Source organism: Camellia sinensis, chromosome 7 (genome assembly GCF_055761805.1).
Source record: "Camellia sinensis isolate YWXY chromosome 7, ASM5576180v1, whole genome shotgun sequence".
NCBI classification, from domain to species: domain Eukaryota; kingdom Viridiplantae; phylum Streptophyta; class Magnoliopsida; order Ericales; family Theaceae; genus Camellia; species Camellia sinensis.
Window position 1 is genome coordinate 173,028,782 of NC_138967.1, and position 10,826 is coordinate 173,039,607.

Below are 10,826 nucleotides of genomic sequence, written 5' to 3' on the forward strand. Positions count from 1 at the left end.
CGAAGCCAATATAGGATGAAATGTTACAACAATTACACGACTCTCTCAAAATAAAGAAAAATTATTCAATAGTCTTATAATGTTGTGGCATTATTTATCTGACCAATGAGACAATAGAAACACGTACCAAGTAAATTATCATTTGTCTTTCACCTCCGTGACTGATTTGAAGCACCACGTACATAATGTTACAGTAGACCGGGGCTATTGAATAATTAACCAAAATGAATGGATTGTACAAAAGAGTAGGCCTTCTTTCTTCTTCTTCTCCTCTTGCTTTAGCTGTTGGGCTAACTCTTTTCTGTGACTAGAAATAAACTGATAATGTTTGGTTTTACTTTGGAATTTATCTGTGCATTGGAGCAGAATTTCAGGGGAGTAGTTGGTGATGTAAAAATACTAGCAAGTAGATATCAGTATGCAGAATTCACAGAGGCATACACAGAATCAGGATTGGTGATGGTAGTCCCAGTTCAATTACAAACAAACAGGGCTTTGTTATTCATGAAACCATTCACAACAGACATGTGGATTCTAATAATGGCTATCAATATATACAATGGCTTTGTTGTGTGGTTAATAGAGAGAAATCACTGCCCTGAACTTCAAGGCTCTGTCATGGATCAAATTGGGACCTTGCTTTGGTTAGGCTTCACCACACTCTTCTCTTTGAATGGTAAGTGACACACAACATAATCCCTTCTATTTTATTTTATTTTTTTTGGAAATCTTGAAACGAAAACTATTTTGCTTTATTGTTTTCGTTTTCATAAAAATAGAATCAATTCCAAAAAAAATTTATAAAAATTAGAACAATGTTCATGCTCTCTCCTCCCTTTCTTACCATCTCTGGCTACAGGCCACCGTTGGTCGTAGGCCAGCTGACCCCTGGCAATCTTCCAGTGAAACAATTTTCATTCCCCTCACTTTGTATTTTTATTTATTTTATATATTATTTTTATTTGTGCTAAAAATGCGATCTTTTGATTTTAATTTTAATGTCTAGTTATTTGTGTCAAAATTAAAATTTTTGATATGCTCAAAAAAAAAATTATTTAAAATAGTAATTTGTGCTGGAGTTAGGGGTTTTGATTTGTAATGGTTTGTGCTAAAATTAAGAATTTTGATTAGGGATTTATATTTTTATTTTTGAAAGATAATAAGTGGCCAAGATCAATTGTAAAAGTTTACATTAAAAATTTTGTAATGAATAAGTAAGTTTTCTTATTAATATTAGTTCAAAAACTTTTTATCATTTTATTGTTATTAATTACAAAAAGAAGGGGTGAAAAAAATCAACGTTGCGATTAATAATTGCTCCTTCTAAATTAATTTTCTAGCTCTGCTACTAGACGCCTCCATTGACCACCAATAGCTCCGCCACTGGATTTTTATCTTGTCTTTAAATAATAAAGACAATTTTTTTTCTCTCTGTTTAATGTAAACAAAAAATAGGAAACTGGCTAAGGTTTCATAATAAACCTTCTACCCTCAAAATTGTTTAGGAGAGGATTATTCAGCTAATCAACAATAATGTGACTTTGGTTGGTTATTGTTTTGAGCACAGGGGAAAAACTGCATAGCAATTTGTCAAGAATGGCAATGGTGGTGTGGCTCTTTGTGGCACTCGTCATCACCCAAAGTTACACTGCCAGCCTCACTAGCATGCTCACCGTGCAGCAGCTTCAGCCCGCAACAAGAAACATTGAAACCTTGAAGAATAGCAATGCAATGGTTGGGCACGGCAAGGGAACCCATGTCCCGACATATTTGAAAGATGTCTTGGGATTCAAGTCCACCAACCTCAAGAACTTTAGCTCACCCCAAGAATGCGCTCAAGCGCTCAAGAGTGGAGAAATAGCAGCCCTCTTTCTTGTAGCTCCTTTCGCAAAACTGTTCCTCGCCATGTACTGCAAGAGCTTCATCCTAGCAGGGCCGTCGTATAAAATTGGAGGCTTTGGATTTGTAAGTCACTTCATTTTGTTTTAAGGCTGTGTTTGCATATTAGATTATATGATTGGAGCTCACTCTCACTCGATATGGTGAGCAAGTGACTCCAAGGGCCATTTTGGAAAGTGGCTTAAAAGTCACTTTTCAGTTTTTAATCCACTTTCATCTCTCACAAAAAAGTCAAAACAACAGTTTTTAACCATCTTTCCAAAACACCCATAAGTTTTGTGTCTCTATGGGGGCGACATCTATCTCTACTCCTAACTTTCACTCACTAGGACCCCAGTGGGACTGACTCAAGTATGGCTCAAGTTCATCGTGAGAGAGCGCCTGCGATTCTCCCATGTGAAGTTCCGTCATTTTGTCAAGCTCGTTTAGGCCCTTCTAGTCTAGATCCCCAACAAGTAGGGTCTCCGTTGGTCATGCATGAGGAAAATTGACAAGCTCGTTTAGGCCCTTCTAGTCTAGATCCCCAACAAGTAGGGTCTCCGTTGGTCATGCATGAGGAAAATTGTTACGATTGGTTGCTCCCTCCTATCTTTTCATCAAGCCAAAAAAGAAAAGTATATTATACTTTCTACCCCTGCACTTAGGGCTATGCAAAATATAGCTCATTCTATTTAAACCACACCGCTCTAGCTGCTAACTGCAGTTTAAACATTAAAATTTATAATCCACCAACTGAACCACTCCGTTCCGCTATAATTAATACATATATATTTTTTAACTTCTAAAATGAGTGTGACAGAGATTTAAAATATGAAATTTATTACAAATTAATAATTATATATATGAAACATATTATGTAAAATTACTGTGTTATATATCTAAAAAATATTATACAAATTAATGTTATATATTATGCAAATGTATGATAATTCCGCATTTGTCAAGCCGCTAACCCGCAATTCAGTTTGTAATTTTACTCTCAAACCGTTCAAAACGCACTGCACACACCCCTACACTATATACTCAATCCCTTTTCTTCATCTCTCAAATGAGGATATCAAATCCTAACGCTTTTAATCAAATGCCAATGTCCTCTTTCTATCCAAATCTGATACAGAAATTGGCTAAAAATTGTCATTGCATGATATGCGGCCTAATTTTGACATTCACATCACAAATTCAGTCAATTTATCTAACAAATTTGAAGGGAAAGGAGGCATTGACACTTGATTAAAAATGTAAGAGTTTGATTGTTACAACTGAAAGGTGAAGATGCAAATGGGCAAAATAAGATTAGGTATAAAGTGCCAAAAAAAAAATATGATCATTTGAATGGATATGACTCATATAACTTGTAATGGTTTGTGACTCAGGTATTTCCGAAGGGATCTCCAATGCTTGCTGATATAAATGAAGCACTATTGAAGGTGGCAGAGAGTGGTACACTAGGAGAGTTAGAGAACAGCATGACTGGGACTGAGTGTTTGGACATGGAATCTGATCATGGAAACCCTACCCTCAGCCTCAACAGCTTTTGGATACTCTTCATATTAACAGGAGGCACTTCAACAGTTGCTCTTGTGTTCTATGTCATTCTTGGCAAGTGGAAATTCAGTCACATGCTTCAACACAAGATCAACTGGAGACTTATATTGGCCATGTTGAGCAAAAATTATCAGTTGAGACCGGAACATCACGTGACCAAGTGCCCGATCGGTGGTGTTTTATGATTTTTTTTTTTTTTTTTTTTTTTTTGGCCATGTTATTCTCATTTTTCCAATGATATAAGCACATAGTACACGATCAATATTGTGTTCAGAAAATACAAGATAATTACTTCACATGGAAACACTGGTTGGGGCGGATGTACATAGGGACAAGTTAGCCTCACTAAAGTTCTCAAATTGCACTATTTTGTAATTTTTTAGACGTATTGTATTCCGACTCAATAATCTCAACCTTTTATACAAATATTAAAATTATACGTATCAAATAAATTAACATATTTTTATTTATTAAAAATAAACATATTCAATATAACGTGTGTTTATTAATTTAAAAATGTCAAACTTTAACATTGATTAGTGATTGTCAAAAATGGCATTTGTCTTGAAAAAAATTTTAAAGTATTAAATTTTTAATCGGATGGGTGATCAATAGAGGAATGATAATATTATGTATATTGAGCGAGACATTTTTGTAATATGGAATAAATTAAAAAAATAATAAATATTATGCCCAAGAAAAGAATATATGAAAAGTTCTAAAAAATAAATAATATTGATCAGACATTAATTACACAAATTCTGACAACCTCTACTATCATACATCCCGATACACAGCCCACACCCTCCACAAACAACTCTTTTTTTCCCTCCACATTAATTTAAAATCTAAAATATATGAAGTTACAATTAATTGAAAACACAAATAAAAGGCACAGAATTCTCAAGACTCGAATCTTTTTTCCTTTTTCTTTTTCTTTTTTTTTTTTTTTTGGTGTCTCAATATATTTATAATCGTGTGATGTAATAAGAATTTAAAAAATATTTATAAAAAGCTTGAGATAAATGGAATCAACTCTTTAATCTATACCGTTTATTTATGTGATTTTGGGTGATTCATTTGTATGAATGGCCCAGATCTTCCCAAGCTCATAAAAGGGTCCCACTTAAACATTAGATTAAAATTGGGAAAGAAGAAAACACATCACGTGAATGGCAGCAGAAAGCACAGCAACCTCTCATTCCCTAGTATTGCTTTTTATTATTATTATCTATTTTTGTTGTTGTTGTGAAGATATATCATTGTCCGTACATCCAATGTTGTCGGAGGTTGTTGGCGGCAGCGGCGGTGTTGATGGTGGTGGTGCTGCTGCAGTGGTGGTGGTGGTGGTGACAGATATCTTCTTTAGGTTCTGCTCATGGTATACTTGTCTTAATCTGTCTATTTCTTTCTTTAATGCCTCCTGATAAGCTGCCATTTTTACAAGACAAAAGCTTTAAATCACAGAAAACAGACGCAATCACCTAAAATATAGAAATATTATGAATAAATCATGAAACTCCGTTAGTCAATCTGACATGCAATTACATCGAATTTCAGACTTATATAATACTTTTCTTTTCTTTTTTTTCAAATCCCTCTTCCAAAGTTTGGAGTGAAAGATCACATGTTGGACTTTACAATAGTTTGTCAAATTGGGAAAGATTGACAAGGAAATGTGGACACAAATACTTGAGGTCCCCATGAAATTAAGGTGAACAAACCACATGGATAACGAAAGAGAGCAAACTTAGCTAGCTGTTTATATGTTGTTTTGTTATCTAACTTCAAATTCAAAACAAACAAAAAGAACTAAATTTTATGCCTCAGTTCCAAAATTTGTCTCTATCGAATGTATTCTTAGTCAGGCCAGATTTTTGAGATTTTCGTTTGGAATTTTCTTCCAAAGACAATTCTCTACCTTAGAATAGATATGTCCGACTTAATCATGTGATAGAGAGGAACCTTGGGATAAAAAAACACGAAAGATCCGAACAAATGGTCACTTGTCATTTTTAGCCACATGATTGTGCCATGATGTTGTCGTGTTTCCATATTTTTACCATATCATACAGTTTAAAGTACATTGTAGAAGGATGAAGGAAAAATTTGGAATAGAAGATTATTGTGGAACAATTTAACTTATCATGGTTCAGCCATGGTTGAGTGTGAAATTTCACAACAAACATGTTTAAAATTCATGAATAAGGAGGGTTTACCATCTTTAAAAATTTTGTCCTGAACAAGTGCTGCAATCCTCTGCTTGAGTGCACTATTGTCAACATTAAGAATCAACCGTTGATGATCCAAGAATGCAACCCTCGGTGACATTGCCGATACTTCAATCTTCAGAAAAACAAAAAAACAAAAAAAAAAAAAAAGAACCAAACACAAAATTGAATACGTTAAAGATATTAACAGACAAGATTTTTGTAGTTGATTGTGCACACATTTTGTGTCTATAGCTCTGTTAATCGGTGCTATAATGTGTCCTTAGAATGATTTATTTTAAGAAACTGATAAACAATTGAGTTGTATCACTTTGTCAAGACCTATAACTCAAACTTTAAGAATGGATCAAGGGTTAAAAGTCTCACTTATTCAATAATTACCCTATGGTCATGTTTGTTTGGGTGGACATGAGCTTGGGATTAGACTAATAGTCCAATAAAATTATTAATCCGATATTTGGTTAAACAATTGAAGTACGGACTAATTATTTTAAACTTGACTATTAGTTAAGATAGGATATATAATCCAACGGATTCGTAGTCCTAGGACTATTAGCCATGGGAATGTTAATCCAGTCCGCCCAAACAAACATGGCCTATAGGTATGAAGCAGGCATTGTATGTACTTGAAAATTAATCGATCGAGGTGATGCTTTGAACAAGTAAAAAAAAAATTCTAAAAACTAAAAGGTAAAATTTTGAAAACAAAATTTTAGAGATTGACCTGATGGTTGAGGTGCTCCCTTACCACCAACCAGGCATCATACCCTGGTTAGAGTCTAACAAAAAACAAAACAAAAACAAAAAACCAAAATATATATATATATATATATACTTGAAAGAAAAATGTGAAACAACAATGACCCTAAACAATATTACGTACAGAGAAAAATGAATTAGCGGTCTACATTCACGGTAGGCGTGACACACACCTCACTAATTTTAAATCTACATCACCACCACACATATTTTTGGGTAAGATTCACAATACATTTTCCAAATTCATGGTATTTTTGAAGCAAATAACGTACCTGTAAAGTAGTTACACTACGTTCCAGCTCTGAAATGTATTGCAGCTTTCTCACTCGTGACCTCTGTGCTGATTGACGATTCGCCAAAATTCTAATTTACATACATTAATTGCCCCCCCAAAAAAAAAACAATTAATTAGTCAACTCGATTAGTATTTACATAATTCTCTGTTATTGAAGGAAAATTTTAATATTGCTAAAAAAAAAAAAAAAAATTATGATGTAACAAAGATATTTTTATAATTAAAAATTATTTTAAATGATTTTTTTAATTTTTTATTTTTATAGAGAAAGACTGAGTACCCAGATAAAAAATAAAAAAATTATCCAAAATTTTAAATCAATGGTATATATTTAATCTTGTTATTGTGGGACATATTACAAATCAATCTTGATTATTGATTATAGATTCTGGACAATTTTTTAAATTAACTGTTGTATTTTACAAAGTAAAAAAATATAATTCAATCACATCATCATTATATATAAAATAAATTTTTTTTATGCTAATGATGTAAGTTTTTTTATTTCAAATCAAAAATATTATTTTATATATAATTAGGTGCTACATAATTATTATTATTATTATTATTTGAGGTATGTGGTGCTAATAATCGGTGACTGAATAATACACAAATATAATTGTACATAAAATCAATATAAAATTATTTGACAAGTCCTAATTCTATCCAACTAAAATTTTTAAAAAAATATTAAATTCACTCATATTTTTAAAAACATCACTTTTATTATTTTCCAAAAAAAGTTTTATATGAAAATTTTATAACCATATCAATTTTACAATATTAGGATAGCCATGCAGAGCATACCTACGTAATTACCAATTTTTAGTAGCAAAGTTGAAACATTTTTTTGAAAGATTTTTACAATAAATAATGTTTTATGCATCAATTAGTATACGTGACTTGTTGAATTCAGAGTTATCACCTTTTAACTCTCTTGGGATCGACGATAGTGTCTCCGCCGGAGGCTACGGCGGCTTTGGAAGCCTTTGCCAGTTCTGGTGTGTCAGCTTTGCATAAACCATAATCATCTGGTGGTGGCTCTTCCTTTAGACGCCGCTGTTGCGGCGGCGACAGCGGCGACTTTGGCTTCTCTGCATTATTGCAATTTTCATCCGACGGAGACGATACAGCCGGTGGCGGCGCCACCCTCATCGTCGTTTCATCGGCGAACATCGACATGAGTTGCTCCTCATCCAGCCGCTCGAAGCCGCCACCACCAGCGGTGTTTCCACCGTGCACGGCGGCGGTGGGTGGTGGTGCAGAAGTTGGGTATTCTTCAAGAAAGGGTAGGAAGGAAAATGAGTCACTTACCGACCTCCGCTGCGCATTGCGCCTCACCGAGGAAAAGTCGAGGAATTCGTCCACCCACGACAGTGTTTGGGTGGCGGCGGCAGCGGCAGTGGCGGAGGTGGTGGTGGGAATTAGGTTTCTGCCCATTGGAGTGGAGGGGATAGGCATCATTTGGAGAGGAAAAGGAGGCCAATTTTGAGTCATGTTTGGTGATTTGGGTGGTAATTGAGCCATGGAAAATTGCATTCAAATGAGACAATAAACTTAGAATTGATGAGAAATGTGAAGAAACAAGACAACTATATAACTTAACCAACAAAACACTTGAAAGCAAAATAGCAATAAATCTTTAATAAATCTTTGTGTAAATGATCTGGTACTATACTACACTTGAGCTATTAAAAGAATGAGAGAGCTATAACTAGAAACACACTTGTGAGGTATTAAAAGGATAAAGCTAAATATACATAATTTTTATATTAAAAAAATTCATAATGGAATGATATGATAATGGTATATTGCATTAAAAAAAAAAAAACAACAACAACGACGACAACAACAATTATCAACTATACTCATTGTGTGTTTGACTTCTAATGAATAGAAATAATTTTTTTTTTAATAGATATAATCAAGATAGCATTTTATATGAATTTTTTTGTATATAAAATTAGAAAAGATATGTGTACCGAAAAATATCTAAAAAATTATTGTATGGTCTAAATTTAACTCATGTATCGTGAGTCCTACATTTATAATGCATCTTAATAACACAATATTTTTCTTGATATATTTCTATAGATGAGTTTTATTTACGTAACATTGTTGATACAAAATTTTGTTTCTATAACAATACCAGTATTAGAAGGATGGGAATGAATATGATATCTAAAGTCTTTGTCCCGCTTCCAATACGAATTTTATACAAACACTAATTAAATTACTTAAAATTGCACAAACGACTCACATGGTGATGGGTGGGGATTATTATCATATGAATAGTTGGTAAAATTTTAAGTAATTTAATGCGTATCTATATTTTAATTCATTCTCATATAACATTTTTAGTCATAAAATATCTTAATTTGATGTATTTTAAAATTTTCACCACATTTAAGTTGAAGTCGAGGGGGCAATAATTTTAACCATGTTCTAATGCAATATTTTCAACCACAAAGCCTTGTGAGAATTTTATATCACATCTTAAGAATGAAATTGAAGACATAGGAATAAAAATTTCAAAAACATAAAATCATGTTTTAACTTAATTATAAAAATAAAAAATAAAAATAAAAAAGGATGATAGCTATGACTCAATCACAAGAACAAATGTGAGGGACATCATCATATGATAAGCATTTCTCTCTCTCTCCTAATTTTTTAATGTTTGGGCCAAAGGTATTGGAGGGGGTGGTGGTCACATGGAGGAGGATTATGACAGCTAGCAACAGCTGTTTGAGGGGGTTGAGTTGATTTTTATTTTTATTTTTTATTTTATTTTTTGAAAACTCAAGAAATCAAAAGTTGTGTTGGATTGAAATAATAATATTATATATTCAAGTTTAACTGTCTAAAAAGTATTTATAATTGTCATTATACGATTCAGATTTATTCTAAATATGAATTTTATATTATACAAATCCAATCTCAATAATACAACTTTTATTTATAATAAATTCAAAATACTTAAATAGAATTCGTATCATTTTTGCAATTTGAAATTAGAATTAGGGCAGGGAAGGGGATCTCTTAACGGTTTCATTGGAAAGTGGTCCTAAAGTTTAATAACTAGCGGAATCAGACAACACGTGCCGATGTGACTCACTTAATTCGATTCTAATAAGAAAAAATGGGCAAATTACATATACACCCCTCGAAGTTTGGCTAAATTACAGATACCCCTGAGGTTTGAGAAATTATGAATTCCCCCCTGAATGTTATATTTGCATAAGAAATTAGGGGGTAATTTGTTATGAAATATAAACCTCAGGGGGTAAATTGTTATGAAAATACAAACCTCAGGGGGCGGGATGTAATTTCCGAAACCTCAGGGGGTATCTGTAATTTAACCAAACCTCGAGGGGTGTATATGTAATTTGCCCTTAAAAAATTTGGTGAATATTGGTAGAATATGGAGTAAAACAAATTTTACAAAAGCATTGAAACAATTTCAAAATAACTACATTATATATAAAATTAAGTGTATAAGAAAGACTTAATTACGAATTGCATCCTGAGGAGGATTTGCACCTCTATAAAAATAAAATTATTTTGAGACTATCTAATTAATTTGTAATTTTTTTCATTGTCGGAAAAATCGCATGTCAATTGGACAACGACAAAAATATATATTTTTATAAGATATATGTTCGTTTTGTGCTTGCTATTAGTTCTTTTTGTGTTTGTACGAGTTTTTTTTTCTTGTGTCAAGCTTATACTTCAAAAATTGTTATGTATAATTTTATTTGTTTTAGTCTATCCTACTAATAAATAATCTTTATTTGTATATGATCAGATAGTACCCATTTTATGATTTTTCAATTAAATAAAAAATAAAAAATTAATCCTTTTTAATGATAGGATTCAAACAACTAAGGCCTTTCACATAATGGTTGTGTAACCTTACTTTTTTTGTGTGAAAAAAAAAAAACAGGTTCAAATTTTATGGATGGAGAGTTTGATACTCTTTGTATTGCCTCATTTCTAACAATTAATAAATTTTAACCTTACCAATATATATAGTGTAACAAAAAAATAAGAAGATATAATTCAAACATTCACACCTGCTCCACAATAGTTGTCAT

At 32.5% G+C, this 10,826-nt stretch overlaps 2 protein-coding genes across 2 annotated transcripts; one reads left to right on the forward strand and one right to left on the reverse strand.

Annotated features, from left to right (window-relative positions):
- Positions 1-219: 219 nt before the first annotated feature.
- Positions 220-3,889, forward strand: LOC114314007 (glutamate receptor 2.8). The gene is made up of 3 exons (XM_028260444.2): positions 220-676; positions 1,568-1,965; positions 3,273-3,889. Exons 1-3 carry the CDS (start codon positions 325-327, stop codon positions 3,627-3,629), a joined length of 1,107 nt encoding a protein of 368 aa, XP_028116245.2. The 5' UTR covers positions 220-324; the 3' UTR covers positions 3,630-3,889.
- Positions 3,890-4,335: 446 nt separating this feature from the next.
- On the reverse strand, positions 4,336-8,435 carry LOC114314005 (basic leucine zipper 34). The gene is made up of 4 exons (XM_028260443.2): positions 7,655-8,435; positions 6,707-6,797; positions 5,664-5,790; positions 4,336-4,875 (listed from the first exon to the last, which is right to left on the reverse strand). Exons 1-4 carry the CDS (start codon positions 8,266-8,268, stop codon positions 4,676-4,678), a joined length of 1,032 nt encoding a protein of 343 aa, XP_028116244.2. The 5' UTR covers positions 8,269-8,435; the 3' UTR covers positions 4,336-4,675.
- Positions 8,436-10,826: the final 2,391 nt, after the last annotated feature.

Bases quoted from the DNA above. Each gene is read 5' to 3' on its own strand.
- LOC114314007 (XM_028260444.2), top strand. From the start codon at position 325: ATGTTTGGTTTTACTTTGGAATTTATCTGTGCATTGGAGCAGAATTTC. The intron at 677-1,567 runs GTAAGTGACACA...TTTTGAGCACAG, and splicing joins CACACTCTTCTCTTTGAATG to GGGAAAAACTGCATAGCAAT. The intron at 1,966-3,272 runs GTAAGTCACTTC...TTTGTGACTCAG, and splicing joins AAATTGGAGGCTTTGGATTT to GTATTTCCGAAGGGATCTCC.
- LOC114314005 (XM_028260443.2), bottom strand. From the start codon at position 8,268: ATGCAATTTTCCATGGCTCAATTACCACCCAAATCACCAAACATGACT. The intron at 5,791-6,706 runs GTACGTTATTTG...GTTTTTCTGAAG, and splicing joins GTAGTGTAACTACTTTACAG to ATTGAAGTATCGGCAATGTC. The intron at 4,876-5,663 runs GTAAACCCTCCT...TAAAAATGGCAG, and splicing joins GGACAAAATTTTTAAAGATG to CTTATCAGGAGGCATTAAAG.